General features: G+C 47.0%; 1 protein-coding gene across 3 annotated transcripts in view; it reads right to left on the bottom strand.

Moving 5' to 3' along the window:
• Window positions 1-5788: 5788 nt before the first annotated feature.
• SRPX (sushi repeat containing protein X-linked) overlaps window positions 5789-24914 on the bottom strand; it is a 100292-nt gene continuing 81166 nt past the window's right edge. For all 3 annotated transcript variants that reach the window (XM_029603198.1, XM_029603199.1, XM_029603200.1), the window contains 4 exons: window positions 21292-21471; window positions 20120-20253; window positions 17801-17922; window positions 5789-6930 (listed from right to left, as the gene is read on the bottom strand). In XM_029603198.1, the coding sequence (XP_029459058.1) occupies window positions 6750-6930; window positions 17801-17922; window positions 20120-20253; window positions 21292-21471 (617 nt within the window). In that variant the 3' untranslated portion in view covers window positions 5789-6749. The remainder of the gene's footprint in view (window positions 6931-17800; window positions 17923-20119; window positions 20254-21291; window positions 21472-24914) is intronic.

Here is a 24914-nt window from a genome sequence, read left to right as displayed (position 1 = left end):
GGACTTGGAATAGTTTATTCCTGGCCACAATGGAGGACCCCCCTCTAATTTTTGTTTGCATCGCCTTTAATTGCCTCCTCGGATTATCCTCTAATTGTAACCCAGGAGTCCTACGCCCGCTTCAAAGAGCGATACATTTACCTCTAATAACTACCTGCATGGTGTCCCAGACAATATGTTTTGGCATTCCTGGGGGTTTCACTGAAATAAAAAAATAAAATTGCTGCAGGTCATGCAGGTTAGCCCAGGCAAAGGCAGGGATCGCTGAGCAATGTGGGAGCAAGGTCCATCCTGCCCGGCCCGGCAGGGCCGCCATCAGGGCAGTATTCTTGGGCCTGCAGTATGGGGCCCCAGGATCTACTGCCACATATGGGGGCCCGCCGCAGCCGCCAGGCGGCAGGTGCGCTTGGGGGATGTATTAGTTCATGGCAAAGAGGCCCACTGAGGCTCTCTCCGACAGTCTGTCGCCCAGGGGCCTACTGAAACCTGGAGCCGGCCCTGGGTGCGGGCCCCAGAGAAGGGAGAGAATCAATGCTATGCGTGTCTTTTAGACACGCATAGCATTGATTTACAGAGCACCGCAGACAGAGACTCGTCCGCGCGCTCTGTCCTGCCAGCGTTCACTGTCTGACGCGGCTGTGACGTCACCGCCGCGTCAGACAGTATGCGCCGGCAAAGCGCGCGGGCCGTCGCTGTCTGCTTGCTGTATGGGGCCTCAAAATTCCTGATGGCGGCCCTGCGGCCCGGCCCTACGTGATGGCACTCAAGGGACAATCGGTTATCACAGGGGCATGATCAGATCATCACACTATCTCCCCTGCCTCTGCCTTGCGTGTCCCGGACGCCCGTAAAGCACTTCCAAAAAGCGTATGGGATGCAGGAACATGAATTATGCGCTGCAGAATAAAACGCATAGTCCCTATCAGCCGGATGGACCCGTCTCCGGATGGCTGTCACCCCGTAGCTTAGCACCTCTTAAGCGGTCGCGCACCCTCCCTGCCTCATCCAGGTCCATAGTGAGAGTGGTCCCCTCCAATGAGTAAGCTACTCCTCATAAAGTGCCTTATTTCCATGATAACTCCCCCCCCCCCCCAAAAAAAAGTCATTTTGATCTACATGAGGGGCATATAAGGAAACAAAGGTCAATCGCTGATTCTTCATCCTCCTTCTAATGAGCAAAAAACCTTCCTTCTGGATCCCTTTCAATCGTGTCCAATGAGAAGGGGACATTGTTTGATATTAAAATCATGACCCCCCCTCCCTCCCTCCCAACACACACTCCTTTTCTTCTTGTTTGCACATGAAGCCCGACGCAGAGCCCTAAAATAGCTGCTGAGCTTGGGAGGTTTGCAGCCTCTCTCAAAATGTTTCCTGTACAAACATAATATCAATTGTCAATTTTTTAGCCTCTTTAAGTCACAAAGCCAAGACGTAAGAGGCTTTACGTTCTTCCTTTTCAAAAGAGGAGCTGAGGCTAAATCTGAAAAAAATGTTCACATGAGCTCCTTTATATATGAGAGAGCCTTTTACCCTGGCTTTACTCATCAGGGCTTGCTTGTCATAGAAAAAATGAAAACTAATCACTATAGGCCTGAGGGCAGCGTTACCAGAGAGCTTTTCTCCCACTGCACAATGGACTCCCATCAAGCTTCAGATTTTGCCCAGAGTAAGGCCCCACTGCTAGTTTTAAAGATGAATTTAATTATATCATGTGAATCTTCCAATCTACCTGCTTCAGGCATTCCCACAATCCTCGCATTCACCTTTCTTTGTTTTCAGAGTCTTCTTGTTTATCTGCCTATGACTGAACTTTTTGTTCCACGTTCTTGATGCTCTACGGGGGATGCCTCGAGACGGTTCTCCCATGTGAATTTCAACAAAATTCACCTACTCTTTTCAATCTTTCGCATCCCTCTGTGAAGAAGAAATAGCCCCTGACATTGCAGTCTGTAGGAATTGGAACTCTCGGATCAAGGCGGCCAAATCCCCCTTGGCAACTGGATCAACCGAGTTAAAAAATTATCATGAAGGCTCCTTACCCTGTATAAACGTATAAACTGGATGGCCGGCGCAATCTTTAAAGATGGCCGTCACCGATGGCCGCCGCCATCTTTAAAGATGGCGCCGGCCATCCAGTGCTCCTACCTTGTGACAGGGGCCGGCCAATGGCACGGATACCCTGTCACATGGTAAGGACAAAGGGCCATCGGCGCCATCTTTATGAGTGGCAGCTGACGGCCAGAGAACGGGAGATCGCTCCCGGGACCACCACTGGACCACCAGGTAATTTTAAAATGTTTTGGGGGGATTGGGATGGTGGGGGAAGCTAAGTGGTTATTTTTAAAGGGTTGGGTGGGTTGTTTTTTTTATCGGGCCATCGGCGCCATTTTTGAGTGGCAGCCAAACTGGTGCCGATGGCCCGAGAGCGGGAGATCGGTCCCCGCGCCCCCACTGGACCACCAGGTACTCATAAAAAGTTTTGGGGGGTTCGGGAGGGTGGGGGAAGGTAAGGGGTCAATTTTAAAGGGTCGGGCCTCACTAAAAAAAAATTAACGATGTGAATCGGAACCGATTCCGATTCACATCTCCACCGATCAGATTTTTTTCTCCATCCAGCCGAACCCGATCGTTAAGACGATCGGGCACACGATTCACATCCCTAGTAGAAATCACTGTCGAGTTACTCCTTTTTCAGCCGCGCAAGACCAGCGACGTTCCTTTCTTCTTTCCGGGACCAAGCAGATTAGTTTTGCTGCAGCACCCGGAGATTTCCGGTATTGGCCCGGAGACCTGGTAATTCTGTTAGAATTCTGGAGTCTCCGGGCCCAATCTGGAGAGTTCCCAGATGTGCCCATTCTGCCGCTCACAGAAATAGCGGGCCCCCATGTCTGCAGGCCCTCTGCATTGCCCGGAGCCGGCAGCCTGTTTTCAAGGGGAAACTGCTGCCTTGGGGAGTGGAAGAGCTGGTCGGCCGCGTGGCACCGCACCACTACCGACTTGCCCTATGCTTGGCATTTTTTATTTCATTAAAGCAGTAATATCCAAAACAAAGGACGAATAGCTGTCGGCAGCTGAAACCAAAACCTTCATCTCAGGACATAAAAACATTCTTTTAACTGAACATCCATTTTTAAGAGGGTCAAAACCTGAGTTTGGGATGTGATGAGGAGGCAGCTGTACCACTTGCTGAGATGGGCCCCCCAACACCCCTCTGACTAATCTACAATATTTACTTGTGATCCTAGGGCCAGATCGACTGAGAGGGTTTTCCCATTTAGGGCCAGATTTTCAAAGGGATATGTGCGTAAGATATGCACGTACCACCCGAAAACCTGGCCGAAGTACCTCCTGCGCACGCCGAGCCTATGTTGAGTAGGCTCGGCGGCGTGCGCAAGCCCCAGGACGTGCATAAGTCCCAGGGCTTTCCTGGGGGGGCGTGTAGCGGCGGCGTGTCATTTGGGGGCGGGGCCGCGGGCGTGGTTCCAGCCCAGGGGCGTTTTGGGGGCGGCCGGCCCACGCATGTTACGCCTGCTTCAGGCAGGCGTAACTTGTACAACAAGAGGTAGGGGGGTTTAGATAGGGCTGGGGGGGCTGGGTTAGGTAGGGGAAGGTGGGGGGAGGCGGAAGGAAAGTTCCCTCTGAGGCCGCTCCGATTTCGGAGCGGCCTCAGAGGGAACGGAGGCAGGCTGTGTGGCTCGGCGCGCGCAGGCTGCCGATTTTGGGCAGCCTTGCGCGCGCCAACCTCGGATTTTAATGGATACGCGCAGCTACGCACGTATCTATTAAAATCCCGCGTACTCTTGTTTGCGCCTGGTGCGTGAACAAAAGTACGCGCAGGTGCAGATTTATAAAATCTACCCCTTAGTGTTTATGGGAGAAAAGCTCAGCGCACCAGGCCTGTAAAGCAGAGCTCATCCACTTACTCATCACAAGACTTTAACGGGCTCATTTCCGCAATGAGCATACGGGTCACAAGTGACCCAGGGTAGTTGAGGACTGTACCACAATGCAATCTGTTTCAAACTCATGGTGAAATTTACAGGAAATTGCACTGCAGCTAGGATCTGCATCCATACATCTTTGAAGAGTTTTTCCTAGGGATGTTTTAGGATTTTTCATAGTAAGCTTGTAGTAGGAAAAGGGAAAAAATGTATCCTTGCTTTGGTTTTGGTGCTGAAAAACAAATTCCACTACTGTCGCAGTGACCATGCTAGGGTTTTAGCAGACCAGCAGCAACTGTAATCCATGGGGTGTAAGCATCTGGACAGATTTTGTTATTACAAACTGAGGGAAAATTCAGGCCGAGTTATAGAAATCAGGCTAAAGATCTGCTCCTTGCCTTCAGATCTTCCTTCACCCAAGCATGCAAAATCTCTCCCTGTTAAAAGACAGGAAACAGAGAGTAGGATTAAATGGTCAATTTTCCCAGTGGAAAAGGGTAAACAGTGGAGTGCCCCAGGAGTCTGTACTGGGACCGGTGCTTTTCAATATATTTATAAATGATCTGGAAAGGAATACGACACGTGAGGTAATCAAATTTGTGGATGATACAAAATTATTCAGAGTAGTTAGATCACAGGCGGATTATGATACATTACAGGAGGACCTTGCAAGACTGGAAGATTGGGCATCCAAATGGAAAATGAAATTTAATGTGGACAAGTGCAAGGTGTTGCATATAGGGAAAAATAACCCTTGCTGTAGTTACACAATTTTAGGTTCCATATTAGGAGCTACCACCCAGGGAAAAGATCTAGACATCATAGTGGATAATACTTTAAAAGCAAACAGAATGTTAGGAATTATTAGGAAGGGAATGGTTAATAAAACAGAAAATGTCATAATGCCTCTATATCGCTCCATGGTGAGACTGCACCTTGAATACTGTGTACAATTCTGGTCACCGTATCTCAAAAAAGGTATAGTTGCAATGGAGAAGGTACAGAGAAGGGCAACCAAAATGATAAAGGGGATGGAACAGCTCCCCTATGAGGAAAGACTAAAGAGAGGTTAGGACTGTTCAGCTTGGAGAAAAAGACGGCTGAGGAGGGATATGATCAAGACCTCTCATGATTTTAAAGATCTTTAATGAGTAGATGTGAATTGGTTATTTACTCTTTCGGATAATAGAAGGACTAGGGGGCACTCCATGAAGTTAGCATGTGGCACATTTAAAACTAATCGGAGAAAGTTCTTTTTCACTCAACACACAATTAAACTCTGGAATTTGTTGCCAGAGGATGTGGTTAGTGCAGTTAGTGTACTGGGTTCAGAAAAGGTTTGGATAAGTTCTTGGAGGAGAAATCCATTAACGGCTATTAATCAAGTTAACTTAGGGAATAGCCACTGCTATTAATTGCATCAGTAGCATTGGATCTTCTTAGTGTTTGGGTACTTGCCAGGTTCTTGTGGCCTGGATTGGTCTCTGTTGGAAACAGGATGCTGGGCTTGATGGACCCTTGGTCTGACCCAGCATGGCAATTTCTTATGTTCTTATGGCTCACCCTTGCCCCGGCAGACCTAGAGAGGGTGCTGGAAGAAGTCTTTCAATGGTGGGAGACGGCTGGGAGACACTTTAACCAGCAACAGAGCAGGAGGTGAAGAAAGACAAGCAGCTGCAGCAGAATGTTATTCCTCTCAAGAAAGGATTTCCAAGGTCCCAGCAGCTCAGCTGCTACTGCGTCTTTGCGTTTGCTCCAGTAAAGGGAATCACACAGAAAGATAACAGAACACTGTCGATGGCTGGTGTGAAATGCAAGACAAGTCTTAGAACAAAAAGATCTCTATCTGCAAAAACAATAGAAAAAAACTTTATTAATAAAAAGACTTCAGAAGTGCTTGTACAAAATCCCAACTTTACATGGAAGGAAATACCCTAAATAGGACCTGCCCGTGCTGTACGGGTGCTTCTGTTTGCCAACATCTGTACAAGGAGTAGGAAAGAGCGTCAGGGTCCCCAGCGGAGATGAAAACCTCAAATCCACATCATGCATAAGCAGTGTACAGAGAAAAGGCACGCAATAAAACAATGTAAAACTACAGGGAATCTGTATAGCATCAGTAACCCATAGCACCATCCAGAATTAAAGCAAGCGGACTTCCCCATTTGTCCAAAACACTGACTGCTCTGGCTTTCAGCCCCGTTGCTCCTCTGCTGGTCTAATTTCTAGGACTGGTTTACTTTTCTCATTCAAACTATGTATTTTTTTTACATATTATATATATATATATATATACTTCTTTTTATATTTGCTTTCAAATAAAAGTTGTACACTGTATTTTCATAAAGTTTTCCTCCATTCTCCAGCAGTTTTTTTTCCCTATTCATACTGGGCCTGTATCATGGGGCGAATGGGTAGCTATCTTTTCTGATGACAATCAGCACAGCAGCAGCACTCCTAGATGGTAAGAGAGTGAAGAAGTAGAAGGCACTCTTGAAAACTTCAGACAGCTGTTCCACATCAGGCACAGAATAAGAAATCAGACACACAAGAATCCATATCGCGTATACGGCAAACGTCATCGCACAGAGCTGCACGAGATTGCTGCCGCGGTTCCCAGGTCTTTGCCCTTATGTGGCTTTTACAATCTTAAGTCTGAGAGCAGGGGGCCGGGGGTCACCCGGAAAGCAGCGAGGTGATGCCTCGCACTTGATTTCGCTCTGCCTGCTGAGTTGATGAGAAGTTCAGTGGTAGTCCTGGACCTGGAAGGGAGCAGACGTTGCAGGCAGCCGTCGGTCCCTGTGTCTCTCAGTTGCAGGTCTGACCAGCCTCAGCTTGGAGTTTCATCTCCTCTTGCCTGGAGGGGAACGTGTCGATCAGAGTGAACAAATCTGCGGCAGAGGCTGGGACGGGGTAGCGCTCCTTGTCCATGCCGTCTTTGTCCATCACCACCATCTGGTACTTGTGATGGGGGATTTGCAGCAACAACCTGGGTATTTAGGAGCAACAAAAGCAAACATGAAAGGCTGGTGTTAGTACGACTACTGCCTGTGACTTGGAGGAGAAGCTTCAAGTTAATGCCACTGCAAAGAAGCCAACCCACACCGTTGAAATACCTATGATGTTGTTGCATCGTTGGGGACATTTTACAAGAATAAAAGAGGGAATACAGACTGGAATAAAATCAGACACAAAAAAAATAATATGGGAATATATTTATCATTCCTGGGTCTCTGCCTGTGCATTTCAAAGTTTATTAATGCAGGAGCAGAGTGCCCTGTGATGACTCCTACTTCGCTTGCTGCTCATCTGGTGTGCTATGGGACAATTCATCCTGTGCCAGGGTGATATCAGCCTGAGCAAATTTTTATGCTCTCCCCCTTCCCAACCTGGCCTGATGCTATTGGTCAATGCCCCTCCCCCCCCAAAAAAAAAAATAAATCTCCTGCTTCCTGCTCCTGTCCCTGTGCAGAGAACAGGAGGGGAAGGACTGGAGTAGGGAATCCACACAACAGAGCAGTGAAGATCCTTGGCTCCCTACTCTAGCTCATTCCTCCTGTCCACCCCCTGACTTCTCACACCTGCTGCCTGGAGGAGAGACTCTTCTCTGTTCTGCTGGGTCTGCTCCAGCTTTGCCCCCTCCCCTCCTATCTGGAATGGCTGGACACTGTCCCAGGCATCAGATCCCTGTGCTCCTGGGACTCAGCTGACAAAAGAAGGTAGGGAGGAGTCCACCCATTGCTCCAAACAGCTGAGTATGATTTGTGGGGAGAGAAGGGGATAAATATTGGTGATGAGAAAGGGGGTGAATGTTTTGAGAGGTGGTGAATGTTGGGAAAGGTGAGGAGGGGTGTGGATGCTTAAGGGAGGGAATGGTGCAAGAGAGGGTGAATGCTTCTTGGCAGAGAGTGATGTGAAAGGGGATGAAAGTTGGGATCATTGAGGAGAGAGATGAATGCTGGGAGAGGTGACCAGAGGGTTGAATGCTGTGGACCAGATAAAGGGGGGAGGGGGGAGGGGGGCGGTCTGCCGCAGGTGGCAACAGGGGGAGGGGTGCCATTTGCCACCGGCAGGAAAGTCCTGCAGCAGCGCAGAACAGTGACGTGGCGGGGAAAATCCTGCCAGCAAAAGCAAGGACCCACAGCAGGAGCAGAGGCCAGCGGCGCCACCGGCATTTCCTGGAGCCAGCGGCAAAGAACAGGCCCAGTGTGGTCGGCGGCTGAAGGAGAGGCCCTGCGGTGCCGCCGCCGGCCGAAGAAGGAAGAAACTGGTCCTGTGAGCAGGCCCGGCGCTACCGGGTGTGCAAACCGTGCAATTGTACAGGGCAACACATCCGGTGGGGCAGCATCGGGAGCAGGGAGAGGCCAGCACACCTGGCGGGTTGGCGTTGGAGCAGGGAGAGGCCTGTGAGGCTGCCGGTGGACCCCATCGCACTGGCGGCCTGGAAGAGGAATCGGCCTGTGAGGCCCCCGGTGGATCCCATCTCACTAGTGATCGAAGAAAGAAGAAGAAGCCTGTTCTCTTACTCCTTCTTGGTGCCAGCATTCGCTTTCCAAAACACATGCAGCTAGCACATTTTCTATGCTAATCTCTCAATGCACAAGATCAGCATAAAGGAAGTGTTAGGCTCACGGAGTTTGATTATCTCACGGGCGGACACAAGAGGATGAGCAGCAGAATGGTGGTATGTGTGTGTGTGTGTGTGTGAGTGAATGAATGAATGAATGAATGAATGAGAGTCTTATTGGGGTGTGGGGATGTGGTGTGTGTGAAGGAGAGCCTGACCAGGGGGTATGGTGTGTGTGTGTGTGTGTGAAAGAATGAGAGTCTTATTGGGGTGTGGGGATGTGGTGTGTGTGAAGGAGAGCCTGACCTGGGGGTATGGTGTGTGTGTGTGTGTGTGAGAAAGGATGCCTGTGTGTGTATGAGATGGTGAGTGTATAGAAGAGTGAGTGTGTGTGTGCCTGTGTATATATATGAGAAGGTGCCTATGTGCAGGGGTGGGGGTGGGGGTGAGAGAGAGGAAGCATGTGTGTGTGTGTGTGTGTGTGTGTGAGTGAGACAGGAATCATGTATGAGAGATACAGAGGAAGCGTATATATGTGAGAGAGAGACGGAGAAAACGTGTATGTCTGTCACATACACACACACACACACACACACACATACACTCAAGCTTCCTCCGTCTCGTACCAAGCATGTATGTGTGTGAGAGACAGAGGGATCATATTTTGTTTGTGTCTCTGTGTGTGTGTACCCTTAGTTCACGAGAATCTCAGGGTGACAGGTATGGAGAGTGAGGGATTTTTAAAATCCTTATTAGTTTTAATTACTGGATGTTATTTGATGTCTGCTGTTTTGGAATATTTTATCAATGTTTAGGAAATTTAAAAACATTTGTACAAGAGCTTCTAATTATTGAATATTCTATTCATCAGCTGTTTTGAAATGTATATTTTTCAGCATGGTTTTACTATTCTGACTGATTTATATTTATTGATTGTATTGTTCTGAGGTCCCCAGAGACAGGCAGAGCTCTGGAGTTTCAATGCGTGGATGAGCCGATGGTGCAGGGAAGAGGAATTCAGCTTTGTAAGGAACTGGGGAAACTTTTGGGGAAAGGGGAGACTTTTCCGAAAGGACGGGCTCCACCTTAACCAGAGTGGAACCAAGCTGCTGGCGCTAACTTTTAAAAAAGGAGATAGAGCAGCTTTTAAATTAGAACAAGGGGGAAAGTCGACAGTTTCTCAGCAGTGCATGGTTCGGAGAAATGTATCCTTGAAGGATACTATTGAAACAGGAAAGTTAGGGCATCCCAACAGAGAGGTTCCAATTAAAGCAAACATAGTCCATGTGCCTATATGTAAAAAAATCACCTGATCTAAAAATTGTCAAATTATCCCTATCAACTGAAAAGCAAGTAATACAAACAAAAAACACACTTTGAAATGTCTGAATGCCAATGCCAGAAGTCTAAGAAGTAAGATGGGAGAGTTAGAGTGTATAGCAGTGAATGATGAGATTGACATATTTGGCATCACAGAGACCTGGTGGAAGGAGGATAACCAATGGGACAGTGCTATATCAGGGTACAAATTATATCCAATGATAACGAGGATCAACTTGGTGGGGGTGTGGCACTTTATGTCCAGGAGGGTATAGAGTCCAACAGGATAAAGATCATACAAGAGACTAAATGCTCAGTACAATCTATATTGGTAGAAATCCCATGTGTGTTGGGAGATGATGAAATGCTAAGAGGAAATGATGAAATGCTAAGAGAAATCAGGGAAGCTAACCTCTTTGGCAGTGCAATAATAATGGGAGATTTCAATTACCCCAATATTGACTGGGTAAATATAACATCAGGACATGCTAGAGACAAAGTTCCTGGATGTAATAAATGACTGCTTGATGGAGCAATTGGTTCAGGAACGAACAAGAGAGGGAGCTATTTTAGATTTAATTCTTGGTGGAACGCAGGGCTTGATGAGAGAGGTAACGGTGGTGGGGCCACTTGGCAATAGTGATCATAACATGATCAAATTTAAACTAATAACTGGAAGGGGGACAATAAGTAAATCTACAGCTCTAACGCAACATTTTCAACAGGGAAACTTTGATAAAATGAGAAAAATAACTGAAAGGTGCAGCTGCAAAGGTTAAGAGTGTTCAACAGGCATGGACATTGTTTATAAATACAATCCTAGTCATGCAGTCCAGAAGTATTCCATGCATTAAGAAAGGTGAAAGGAAGGCAAAATGATTACCGGCATAGTTAAAAGGTGAGGTGAAAGAGGCTATTTTAGCAAAAAAAAAAAAATCCTTAAAAAATTGGAAGAAGGATCCGTCTGAAGAAAATAGGAAAAAGCATTGTCAAGTTAAGTGTAAATCACTGATAAGACAGGCGAAGAGAGAATTTGAAATGAAATTGGCCATAGAGGCAAAACCTCATAATAAGGACTTTTAAAAATATATCCGAAGCAAGAAACTTGTAAGGGAGTCGGTTGGACCATTAGATGACCGAGGGGTTAAAGGGGCTCTTAGGGAAGATTAGGCCATTGCAGAAAGACTAAATGAATTCTTTGCTTTGTGTTAATGAGGATGTTGGGGAGATACCAGTTCCAGAGATGGTTTTCAAAGGTGATGAGTCAGTTGAACTGAACCAAATCACTGTGAACCTGGAAGATGTAGTAGGCCAGATTGACAAACTAAAGAGTAGCAAATCACCTGGACTGGATGATATGCATCCTAGGGTTCTGAAGGAACGCAAAAATGAAATTCCAGATCTATTAGTTACAATTTGTAATCTATCAATAAAATCATCCATTGTACCTGAAGACTGGAGGATGGCCAGTGTAACACCAATATTTAAAAAGGGCTCCAGGGGCGATCCAGGAAACTATAGACCAGTGAGCCTGACTTCAGTGCCGGGAAAAATAGTGGAAACTATTCTAAAGATCAAAATCACAGAGCATATATAGGCCGATACAGTACAGTGCGCTCCGGCGGCACGCACTGTACTGTACCTGCGCGTCCCTAGCGCAGTACAGTGCGCTAGGGACGCGCTAGTGACCCTAGCGCCTCTTTTTACCGCGGGCCCTAATTTGAATATTTTGTTTTAGTGAATCGCGCACACAGGAGAGTGGCCTGTGCGCGCGCCGGGAGCTCGCCCGCTCTCCCGCGAACTTTACTGTATCGGCCTGATAGAAAGACATGGTTTAATGGAACACAGTCAACATGGATTTACCCAAGGGAAGTCTTGCCTCACAAGGATAAAGGTGAACCAGTAGATGTGGTATATTTGGATTTTCAGAAGGCATTTGATAAAGTCCCTCATGAGAGGAAAAAGATCTAGGCATCATAGTGGATAATACTTTGAAATCATCAGCTCAGTGTACAGTCAAAAAAAGCAAACAGAATGTTAGGAATTATTAAGAAGCGAATGTTAATAAAACGGAAATTTCATAATGCCTCTGTATCGCTCCATGGTGAGACAGCACCTTGAATACTGTGTACAATTCTTGTCGCCGCATCTCAAAAAACATATAGTTACGATGGAGAAGGTACAGAGAAGGACGACCAAAATGATAAAAGAGATGGAACAGCTCCCCTATGAGGAAAGGCTGAAGAGGTTAGGGCTTTTCAGCTTGGAGAAGAGATGGCTGAGGGGGTATTTGATAGAGGTCTTTAAAATAACGAGAGGTCTTGAAGAGTAGATGTAAATCCGTTATTTATACTTTCAGATAATAGAAGGACTAGGGGGTACTCCATGAAGTTAGCAAGTAGCACATTTAAGACTAATCGGAGAAAATTCTTTTTCACTCAATGCACAATTAAGCTCTGGAATTTGTTTCCAGAAGATGTGGTTAGTGCAGTTAGTGTAGCTGGGTTTAGAAAAGGTTTGGATAAGTTGTTGGAGGAGAAGTCCATTAACTGCTATTAATAAAGCTGACTTAGGGAATGGCTTCTGTTATTATTGGCATCAGTAGCATGGGATCTTCTCAGTGTTTGGATTCTTGCCAGGTTCTTGTGGCCTGGTTTGGCCTCTGTTGGAAACAGAATGCTGGGCTTGATGGACCCTTGGTTTGAACCAGCATGGCAATTTCTTATGTTCTTAATAGTGATTTTCTGCTTTTCCATTGTTGCACTGCATACAGAATCTGGCTTGTATTTTCCAGTTCAGTTTTTGTCTTGCTTCGGGAGGAAGGGAGAGAGGGCTGACAATCCCGAGCGTCGGAGAACCGTCCACTTCCTGGTACCTGTCATTTCAAATGACATTTGAAATGACAGGCGCTGTATAGCGCTCTATACAGTAAAATGGGTTGCGCGGGCCTAACGCTTCACGGACGCTTCTTAGACGCAGCTTGCATTTGCAAGCTATTTACATACAGGATCGAGCGGTAGGTGAGCTGGACTGTGCGTGCGGCAACCGCGGGTGCGCCGGGCACTAACGCAGCTCTTCCTACCACTTGTTACTGGATTGACCTGATAATTCTGAATATCTGTCCCAGACCCAGAAAAAGAAGGTCCTGGCAATGCTGTCTCCCTCCCCATCTCCCTGACGTCAGGGCCCACGCAACTCAAGCCAAACCACAGTGGGGAAGGAGGAGGAAGGGGGGAGGATACCAGATATCATGAGGGGAGAGAGCTTAATAAGGATCAGGGAGAGGAGCCCAAACCTAGGATAGGGGGCAGGGAGGAAGAGAGGATCCAGGATTGATGGAAGGAGAGAGGACTAGATATGAGGGACAGGGAAGGGAGAAAGAATGCGAGAGAGGGAGGGAAAGATGTTCTGAGGTGGGGGGAGGAAGGGAGAATAAGGTGCAGGCTGATGGAGCGGTAAGAACAACTCAGGATGGAGAGTGAGAGAGAGAAAGAGGACTGGGTATTGAGAAGAGCCATAAGGAGAAATGATTCGGGAGTAAGGGGACAGGGAATAAGGAGTGAAAGGGAGAGATTAGTGGAGGGAGGTCCTGCTGGGGTGGGTGTTCTGGTATCCAGGCCTGAGAATATTAGCATGGAGGCTATCGAGCGAGCTAAGGAAGGAAGTTATACCTTTCTAAAGTGCCACTGTAGCAATTGTATAGTTCTGATAAGGGCAAATATCTGTAGACCTAATACAGAGCAAGGTAAATTCTTGGAAGGGGTCCCCCCAAGCGAGCGTGGGAAACTGACAGTGGAAGGGGACTTACGTAGGTCTACCAGCATTCACGGACGGCTAACCTGGAAACTGCAGAGGCTGCCGCTTAGGCAAACCAACATAACAGGTGCTAACCGCTGGATCATGGAGCCCTGCCCCCTGTCTCCAGCAGCCACCGGTCCCCATCTCTTGGAAATGCCCAGCAGACCCTAAAGGGGGAGATCCGTACCCTGCTGTAAATGCCGAGAAACTGAAGAGCAGAGGCCCCCCCCCGAGGCAAAAGAAAATCATTCCCATTCCCTTAGACGGAGCTCTGGTGAACGCTGTGGGATTGGCAATGGACTTTGGTTGGATCCTGACCCCTGCTGGACAAGCACGGTAAGACCCACTCGCAGTTCCGAGAAAAGGTTCTGGATGTCATGGGACAGTTTATTCAGGGCTGGGAAAAGAAGAGCAGAAACTGAACTAAAGGGGGGGGGGGCAAGATACAGGAGATATTGTCCGGGACTACAGGAAAATGATCATTAGGGCAGGGGAGAAAAGAACCAAACCGAATGATAAATAATCTGGTTCCTCAAATAACAGTGCTAGAAGCCAGCCATAAAGAGAAAAAAAGAGCAGAGGAGTAATGAGAGACCTTACAGATCTAAGAAAGAGACTAAAACTAATTATGGTAGCAGACAGGGCAAACCTTTAATTAAAAGAGCAATAAAGCAAGTAGGCTGTGGTCTAATATACAAAAAAGCAGCAACATACTGCATGCAGGAGCTGAAACAAGACTAAAGGCCAAGCAGAGAGAGCATCATTCTCCACCAAGGAGTAAATAAGACTCGCTTAGTTTTATGAGCGATTGCATAGAACAGATGCCTCTAGGAAAACACAGAACATACTGGAATACCTAGATCTGGGTCAGCTGCAATGCACACAGCGGGGTTTAAAAGTGGTTTGCACGAGTTCCTGCAGGAAAAGTCCATAGCACATTATTAGCCACTGCTAATCCCCGGTTATGACCAAGAAGGAGTGAACCTATTTCTCTGGGATCCTGCCGGACACTTGAAACCTGAGTGGCGAATGTCACGGACACGTTGCTGAGCTCGACAGATCTTGGTCTGACCCAGCAGGGCGCTTCGTTATGCCATCACTGTCCATGAAGGAGTGCTTGATGCCCTATAGAGAGGTTTTAAGGGCTGAAGTGCTGGAGATCATTCCCCAGGGCTAGACAGCCTGACAGCAAGATCCTATAAAGCACAATGAGATCGATTTTTAAACGAGCGTGCGCGCGCCCATACACGCTGGAATTTTTTAAATTGTGCGCCCACTCGCGCATGTAAGTACGCTCCCAATTTTAAGAGGATACTCGAGCACGGCTAGTGCACATGTGTCTTCCATAGCATCATGTCGGGTTTTACATGCGTGTGTCAGCGGGTTTTAAAATGTGCTCAGGCGAGGCACGTGCCCAGTTTTTCAATTAGTCCACCAGTCTGTCCAGTTAATAGCGAGGTCTTTCAGGCCCCTCTGGTTCTTCATCCTGCACGCCTTCCCCCAGTTGACCTGGACCCCTCACCATGTCCTACAAGCCATACAATTCGAGATCTACAGATTTTAGGGGTTAAAATAACAAATGATAGAAATTATTTGTGTACAGCAAACTGTTCAGGCTTAATGAAAAAAGCTGGCAAATGATTTAAACAGAGGGTCCAAATATATTTCGTCATGGCTTGGATAACTAACTAGTATTAAAATGAATATCTTACCTAGAGTTAGTTATCCCAGCCTAGATTGTACTGATTGATATTCCGGTTGAGCTAGGGAAAGCGTTTCAAAAACGGATATTTGACCACATCTAGAATGGAGGAGTAACCTAGGGCTTAGAGCCGCAGGGCTATGAAGCGATAAAGCAGCTCCTTATGACCTTGAGCACATCACTTCACTCGCCATTGTCTCAGGTACAGACTGTGAACCCTATGAGGACTGGGAAATACCCACAGGACCTGAATGTAAACTGCCTTGAAGTGCCTGAAAGGCAGAATATAAATCAATCAATAAATATGTCATATGTATGCCCAAGGAACAAGGTGGACGAGGAGGTTGCAGGTATGATACATTACACCTGACGAAAGGGCCTCTTGTCCTCAAACATTGACGCCTCAATAAATCTGTTAGTCTGTAAGGCATCACCTGCCTGTCTGTTGTTAATACTCCTTGGTGATTTAAATAAGCCAAGCCATGGAGTGCTTCCTCCTTGGAGATTGCAAACGATGGATTCAGTCTGAACAAATGTGCGAGGGGGACATCTGTGTTACCTGCTAGGAGGTAAGAAAAAAGGCAGAGCAGTAGAAGAATTCAAGAATCTTCTACTGAAAATGTGAAATAATTTAAATATAAACCAAAACATGTCTAGGAAGCAATTCAACAAAAGAATTAAGATAAGAACTTTACAATGTTTTGAGGCCCGACGTGCTGAGAAAAGCGAAAACATTTGGTAGCGTGGGAGGCCCAATTACTGCCTCAGAGAAGAGCTGGGAGGTGGTATTTACGCTGCTGGGACAACCTATCAGTTTCACAGGCAATCTCAGGAAATGGGTGGAAGACTGAATACAAATATAGCCACAGGCGCCAGCTGAGGCAGTGTGGGGCCTGTGCTGCACACATGCCTGGAATGTCGGAAATCAGTTCTGCAAACTGCTTAAGCAATGTCTATAGGCTGCCACTAAGATTCAGTTACCCTGGGAACCTAAAGTATTCTAATTAGGCCTCCAAAATGAGGGTAGAGCCTATCTGATGAGCAAGCTGGCAGTACAGTTGTTGTTGACAGCAAGATGTGTAATTATGGAGAATTGGAGAAGATCGGAAAGGATCATAGACTGAATTAAAAGTTGTTGGGAGATATCTATACATAGACTATACACAGACACACTCACACACGCAAAGATACTATGGAAAAACCGACACATATTTTGCATGATTACCTACCCAAGGCAGATGCTAGAATGAAACCTTTCACGGATGTGTCAGATGGAAGAGACAGAGTTTGAATGCGTCTATAAGACTTGAGTTCTGTAATAGGGTGGAGGGTGATGTGTGACCTGAGTAACTAACTTAACCATAGAGAGTTATCAGACAAATGTTAAGGCAACGGCCTTGCAAGTTTTGGCAGTTGTTTACCCACGGGGGGAGGGGAGGGGCTGGGCGCTGGATTAAGGCCAGGACCTTGTATGCTCATCTTGCAAGATGCGCATACAAGAGAAAGACAACACAATGTGACTTGGCTAAGCAGCGATTTCCTACAAGCCCGGCTGGTCAGACTTGTACGGTTGGCAGCTGAGATATCTCCTTAGCAACGCGGACTGTAACTGGGCAGACTGGATGGGCCAATAGGTCTTTATCTGCTCTGTTACCCACAAGCGCATTCGCTCTGCAGTCCTCTCTTATTTCCCGTCCTTACCAATCCCTTTCATAGAACCCGTGCTTTTCTCCTCCATAGCCACCTCATGACACCACCCTTTCCACCTTGTTGAATCGTATGCCTGGCACAATCTCCCCAATTTAGTCCATCATCCTTCCTCTCTGGCCATATTTGAGTCCCACCTCAGAACCCTTCTTTCTGAGATCACCTTTAAATCTTAAACCCCTGGCTCTCTCCCTGCTCAGCTTGCTGATGTTTAACAGCATACATTTATGCGGCCTCCTATTTGTCTTGTCTGTGACTAGGCTGTAAGCTCGGCGGAGCAAGGACCTTCTCTTACGTGTACCTGCACAGCACTGCGTATGCTGGGTATTGATTTGTTTATTTTAGATTTTTATATTCCGCTAGAGCTAAAAAGGGAAAGTCTCAAAAAGGAATTTACTGGGGTGAAAAAAACCTGACTGAAATCTGCCCTCTTCCAAATGTGGCTAAAAGAAGGTGCGGCTTCTAGCCGCACTAGAACAAGGTGCTCCCGATGGCACGCTGAGGGCAGGGGAGGAAATAACAAAGTGCATGCACGGGATTTGCAAAAAGTGCAAGCGCCGTTTGCTTCCCGTGCAAATAGCAGGAGTGTAAAATCATGCGATAAAAGCACCCAGGGAGTTTGCAACCACATGGGAAGACCTGAACATTTCCCCCATAGAACTGCCGAGCAGTCGCAGCGGTGCGGGGCTTGGGGGACCGGTGCTGCGCGATGCCTCCTGTTTATACTCACCTAGGGAGGTAAGAAAGCTCGAGCCCTTGCCTTACCTGAGCTGCACGCTGAGCACCAGAGGCAGGAGCCTGCGTCCTATCCTTCCGATCTGCGCTGGGTACACGCCGACCAGTTCGATCACGGTAATGTGTCTCAGGTCCAAGCCGCACTGTGCTTGCTAAATTGGGCAAGATATGGCCATTAAAAGCAGAGTCCGGGGCCAGGCCAGAAAAAGTTTGTGTGGTATGGTGTGCAACACGCGGAGCTCAAGCTGTCAGTACCAACTCTATTTATTCATATATCATCAAGCAACCGCTTCCTTGCCAAGATATTTATCATTTCTTAATTGCTTTACAGATAAAAACTGTTCAAAGCTTGGTACAATAAAATAACATCAAACAATGCAGCAGCCTGTAAACATATCCTCTTACACATGTCCAAAAAGATGGGGATATTCAGGGGCCAGTTTCCAAAAAATGCCCGAGTACCTAACTTACAGGCCACTATAGTACAGTGCGTTCCGGCGGAGCGCACTGTTAACCCGCGATTGGACGCACGTTTTTGATGCGCTAGCTTTACCCCTTATTTAGTAACGGGTAATAGTGCGTCGAAAACGTGCGTTCAACCCCCCCGAACCTAATAGCGCCCGCAACATGCAAATGCATGTTGATGGCCCTATTAGGTATGCGTGCGCGATTCAGAAAGCAAAATGTGCAGCCAAGCCGCACATTTTACTTTCAGAAATTAGCGCCTACCCAAAGGTAGGTATTAATTTCTGCCGGCATCGGGAAAGTGCATAGAAAAGCAGTTTTTACTGCTTTTCTGTGCACCCTCTGACTTAATATCATGGCGATATTAAGTCAGAGGTCCCGAAAATTTAAAAAAAAAATAAATTTTGAAATCGGCCCGCGGCTTGAAAACCAGACACTCAATTTTGCTGGCGTCTGGTTTCCGAGCCCGTGGCTGTCAGCGGTTTTAAGAACCGATGCCGGCAAAATTGAGCGTCAGCTGTCAAACCCACTGACAGTCGCCGCTCCTGTCCAAAAAGAGGCGCTAGGGACGCGCTAGTGTCCCTAGCGCCTCTTTTTGCCGCGGGCCCTCATTTGAATAAAGAATTGTACACACAGGAGAGTGGCGCCGCGACTTTTACTGTATCGGCCCGTTAGCTGGCCAAATTTTGGACTGCTGAGTTGCTTTTCATTCAAATGAAAGGTGGAATTTAAACCAGATAGATAAATCTATCCAGCTAGAATTGGAGTGTTCAGAGTGTATAGCAAAAACTTAGCAGGCTAGCACTGAAAATTAGTACCAGCCGGCTAAGCCTTCTCTCACTGGTGGGATAAAAATTCAGTACAGTGTCAGCAGCCTCTTCATCCCCCACCTCCTGCATGCCCTACGCAATTAGAAATGTAACAGAGCCCATGGCCCCCTGATCCTCCTCCCACCCATGGGCCAGACTAGAAAAATGTAGCTCCCCTTCCCGCCCCCATCCGGCACTGCCCACAAGTCAACATCCCCCCCCAACGCCTCCCCATCTGCCAGACGTCTCCCTAAAAGCTCCCCCAGCTGACCCGGAAGGAGGGCGCAGGATTGTCTCCTCCCGGGTCGGCTGGGGAAGCTTCTGAGTGATTCTGGAGGGCTTCTGGTGGGCGGTGGTGGGGAGTCAAGGGTGGAAAGAGGACGGTTTCTTTTTTGCGAGATCGGGCAGAAGGAGGGAGCCGTACATTTCTTCTTCCAGCAGGTGTGTAGGAGGAGGGCTTCAAGGGGTCATTGACTTGGGCGAGTGGAGGGGGGGGAGGGGTGGTACTGGGGAGCCAGTGTCACTGCTACACTTTCTCATTCCAGCGGGCAGGTGGGAGGCATGATGGAGGGGCTGTTGGTCCCATGCTGTTGTATTCGGGTGGGCAGGAGGGGTGATTGGAGGGAAGGAGAAAGCTGAGAGCTGGCTAGCCAAAATTTAGGCCAGGCCACTGCAGGGCTTAGATTTGGACAGACAAATTAGGGAGCTAGCAGTGAAAAATCAGTGCCAGCCGTCTCACCTTTCTCACCCCCACCCCCACCCAGAATTTAAGCTACAGCTAATGAAACCACGCTACACGACTTTATTCTGCTGTCACATGTAATGAGCAAACCATGTGCCTTTGTCTCAGCAAAACGCAGCTTTTCATGGGGGGAATATTATGCAAACGTTGCTTCACATCTACTTAGAATTAGAAAGTAGAACTGGCCTATGGTAAAAATCTGTCCCGTCACCTCTTCCCAGTAGTAAAGCACCAGTTCAAGGAGGAATTATGCATTTATACAAAAAAAATAAACTGTTGCAAGAGGAAACCCCCTATTTTTTCAAACTTCAGGAAACAGAGCTATTTTCTCACCTGGAGCAGTCCCAGTTGCAACCTGTAGTAGAAGTTGGCTGCAGTTGGAGTCGACACAATTAACAATCTCCTTTTTTCGTAAAACTGATCGAGGAGGGCAGCTGCAGTTCTCACGCCCACATTAATGCTCATGTCTAGGATTGAAAGTGGCAGAAGATCAGAATAAATGCTGTAAACATAGAGGGAGGTGGGGGATGGACACCCCCTCCGCCCTCACGGAGTATGGTAGGAACAGTTGGTGAAGGCTGAACCTGAACCCTCAGAGAGAAGGGGAAAGAGAGGTTCAGTTTGGTCCCATATGAACCAAAGCCCTTCTCACTCTGGTCCATATTTAATGTAACCCTTCTATGTCGGTATACAAAAATTGCAAATAAATAAAATAAATAAATAAATTCCGATGTGAGCCAGAACTCCTTGTCCATGCATAACCCGTCCAAGGTGACATTACATCACCTCTACTCTTCTACCTCTGAAATATTTAAAAAGCAATCGCGGCTTGGGCTCTTCGTTAAAGGGCAAAGTCCTGACGTTCTCACAGAAGCTTGGAAGTCTTTCCTGAAGGTTTTTGGGAGGGGGAGGACTGCTGGGTAGGGTGGTGGGGGGGGGGGGGAGGTGCGGCTGAGTTGTGACAGGGGATGGACTAGGAGAGTCTCCTCACAGACCAGAACAATAACCTAGTGCAAAGCATGTCACTTCTTCATCGTAAAGCTGAGAAGGGGGGTGGACATCCCCAGTCCTTGGGCTGTGGCAAATCTACTTTACTTGTGATTGCACTTACAGCAAAGGACAGTCTTATGATGATAAGAGCACCCTTCAGCACACAATGCATTACAACAGTTTCCCAAATAAATGTAAAGTAACAGACTTCAGAAAAAAAGGACAGCACTTTTTCAAGGGGAGAAATGCTGGGACTGTGCCACCGAGATCTGCAGGATCAGGAAGTGCCGATACTCCTGAGCTTCCCACGGATGGAGGTGGCACGTCCCGGAAGGGTAATGCTGCGATGCGCTCCTGCATTCGATCACGCTGAAGCCACCACTGCTTCAGTGCCCCAAAAGGAGGTCATAACATTACTGACCGGCGGCTGCCACCTCCAGGCTCGTCCCACAGCGCAGAGTCCACAGCAGGGTAGGAGCAGCGCTAGGGTTTAGGCCACTGATGTACTCACTCACAGGAACAGGTTGGTTCCGAGCCGGACCAGGCATGGTTGTACTGGCACACGCGAGCAGGGCTTCCCTGCAGCTCGTAGCCACTAACGCAGGAGAAGTCGCAGGTGGCGCCGTAGTTGTCGCCGTCTCCGGAGCATTTGATGTAGCCGTTCTCCGGGGCATTCAGTCTGCCACAGCGCCTCACTGGAAAACACAGAGAGAGAGAGAGAACCGTTCAGCACAAGACATCAGAAGGGTCTCTGGGGACTAGACCGGTGGGCTCGACTCGCTCCGTTCCCTTGGCTGGACCCGGCTCAGGAGGCTGCAAAGGTGGGATTGGTGGGTGCAGATTCCCTGTCATCTCAAACTGGCAGCACCCAGTGACCAGCCCTAGACCCCAAGAGGACCGATACTTCAATAACTGGGCCATGGGAGTCGGGAGGTGGAGGTACAAATAGGGTAAAATAATCCCTGGGGCTGTCTGGAGACAAAGGCTTATGGCACCGAAGCCCGGGGAAAACCGTTTCCAACTGAGCTGGAAGGCCCAACAGGGTAAGAGGAAACTGCCGGGCCCAAAACCAACAGGAAAGCAGCAAGACCAGCATGAGGCCGAGCTGTCGGATTAACGCACGGCTAAAAGGAGTCATTTAGTGTCACTGCACGCGCTCTGGAAGACTTGCACCCGATGCAAAAACAAAGCTGCTGGAACGGGTGAGCTGAGCCCACCACGCCCACGACAGCAATCCTCCGCGAGGTGGAGCTGGAAAGTTACCCGGATCTCTGGCTGAACGCACTGGGATAAATGTTCCTCTGAATATACGGGTAACTCTGGGACAGGAGCTTTTTTCCCCATCAGAATTTATCTGGCTCAGTTTTAGCCATGTAAGCATTTAATGTCAGCGCTCGCTAGCTAGAGTTTAGCCCCGCCTCTGGAATGCCCGCAGCAAAGCCTCTTTATGCCCGGCTAAATTTTGTGGGTCCCCCCCTCGGCCAAAGACCCTGAGGCCTCTATCATGTTACCCAATGCCCGCTTGACTGAAATGCTATCGTGGCTTATTGAAAGCAAACCGGTCTTAAATTCCAGTGAGACTGACATTTTGCAAACTGGACCTTGTCTACTTTCTGGTTTGCATGTACATCCGTCTCAGAGGTAAAACCTTGGGGGGGAGGGGGAGTGAGATTGGCTTCTTGCAAGGGTCCCCCGTAGCTCGGATTGCCTGTCTGAAGCTGATGAGGCAGGTGCGCCCTGTTCTTCCATTGAGTGCTCTAAAATCAGTGGCTTATGCACTTGTTATTCCGCAAATTGATTATTACAATGTTCTGTGCGCTGCTCTGCCTGTTCAAATCACTCGCACACTTCAGATGGTGCAGAACATGGCGTCAGTGCAAGAAGAAGGTCTGCTCGGCTTCAGAAGTAGCACTGCTTGTCTCTTTCAGTCTGATTTAAATTAAAATTTCTTACTTTAGCTTTTCGTGTTGGCAGGGAAAGTGTCCACCTCAACCAAGAAGCAGACTAACGCGGTAATAACCCAAGTAGCGTTTTTAGGCCTAGCCAGGCTGATTTATTATATTATCCCTTACCATGGCAGGTAAGTCATTGTTTGCATCTGAAGCCAAGAGCTTTTTCCATTGAGATGCCAAAATTGTGGAATAGCCTCCCCCTAGAAATTCAGCTAGAACTCACAGGCCGATGCAGAAAGGGGCGTCCAATCAAAATGTACAGCTTTACCCTCAAACACACATTTTGTATGCATATACCTTACCGCAGCAAGGAGTTTTACGTGCACAACACGAGTGTCCCTAAACGAGAGAACTGGTTAGCGCCCTTGCACAGAAATCCCATGCAAATGAGGGCATTAAGCAGTACTCCCCAATGCAGAGAGGTGCACAGGACCTAACCCTGGTTCTCTTAGCACTGGAAACAACTTCTGGGTCAGAGAGGGAGCTAAGTTTCCAACGCTAATGTGCCTATACAGAGCAAGAGCACTAGTTACGCATTGGCTTATCTTTTCAGCCTGCTTATTAGAGCTAGAGATTGTTTTTGCTTAGTAATAATGTTCTTTATTATTTTTAATATCTGTTTTATTAAGTATTATGCAATGTTTATATATTTTTAATGCTTTTAACAGCTAAATTATATGTTTTCTATACTTTTTATCTTTTTAATTTTTAGCTGTTAATTCTTTTAATATATTATTGTATTTCTTTGTAACTGATTGTAAACCGTTGTGAAGATCCCCCGATGTGACGGTATAGAAAAGCAATAAACCTTAAACCCTTTAAAAAATCCTGATGTTTTATTTTGCTGTATCAGGTTAACTGCCTCCACTTAGCCAGGGAAATACTGACTTATTCAGTTAAGTGGCAGCAGCTAACCGCAGCCAGATAAGCAGCATGTCACCTCCCTGCTCCTTATCGGGTGTTTGTCTGTACGATAATGCCTTCCAGAGCTGAAATGTTCGTTCGGCCTGTGCTGAACACACATTTTACAGTCAACACACTTTTTTTAAAACTCCCAACGCATTGGTGATTAAAAAAATGTTAATCTGTGCGTTAAAACTGTGCACTGAAATCCAGCACACAAGTTCGTAACACTCTGATTATTACATTGGCTTGTTAATTTGTTAAACTTTAGGGAAAAATTAAAACTTGGATTTAGCAAACTAATTCTTAACATCTGTGGCTTGAGTAGCTGGGAAAGGGCTTTGCTGGGTATATCTGGCGGTTTTGATGGCAGTATTAACCTGTCTGGAACATATTTGTGTTTGATTTGTTCATTTTGTGTGTATGGTATTCTTGCATACCGCTTTGAATGATCTTTTTGACCCAGAAGGTCGTATAAAAGTATTTTATAAATTGATTAATTAATTGTTAAACTTCTAGACTTCCTTTCGAAATAAAAATCACGCAAGGTGGTTTGCCAGCATTAAGCTAAAATACAAATTTAATTTATTATAGTCACTACAAGAAACAAGAGTATAACTAAAACAGCCAAACTTTACCAAAGACAAAATTAATGCAAAGATATATAAGCAAAATCCTAAGGTGAGTCATTGTCATACATTCTCTCTAAAGTCAAAATCGTAAAAATACATAGCAATACATCCAAAATGTAAAACAATAATAAACAGAGTCAAATCAAAGAACGGGAAAACACAGTAAAAGCAATAAGAATAAATCATATGAGAACATCCTAAAATCAAATTAACAACCGAATGTTGAGGCACGTGAAGAATCCCCATACAGAGGGCAATTTTCAAAGCCAGGGGGTAGTGAGATAGGAGGGTAGGGATTTTGAAGTCTTGGGGGTTTTGTCCAAACGTTGCCCCGGACAAAGCCTTGGGAATATCGAGCTCTCTGTGTTTTACAATGTGCTTGTCCGGATGTTGCTAAGCACACGCTGACGATATAAAACCAGAGTCCAAAGCACGCTGCCCAAATCACGCTAGGAGTGACACGAAAGCCTGTGTGTGCTGTGGGACACGGCGCACAAAATATTTATGTAAAATGTCTGGGACACCTCTTATCACCAAGGCATTCGGGGAGTGGAACAACAACCCTCATACATAATGAAATAACACCTTTAAAGCAAACGCCAGTGACATAATCTAACCTCCAGTACTCAGGTAGCATTGGAACCTCATAAT

The sequence above is a fragment of the Rhinatrema bivittatum genome, chromosome 5 (assembly GCF_901001135.1).
Source record: "Rhinatrema bivittatum chromosome 5, aRhiBiv1.1, whole genome shotgun sequence".
Classification (NCBI taxonomy): Eukaryota; Metazoa; Chordata; class Amphibia; order Gymnophiona; family Rhinatrematidae; genus Rhinatrema; species Rhinatrema bivittatum.
This window is presented reverse-complemented; position numbering and strand designations above follow the sequence as displayed.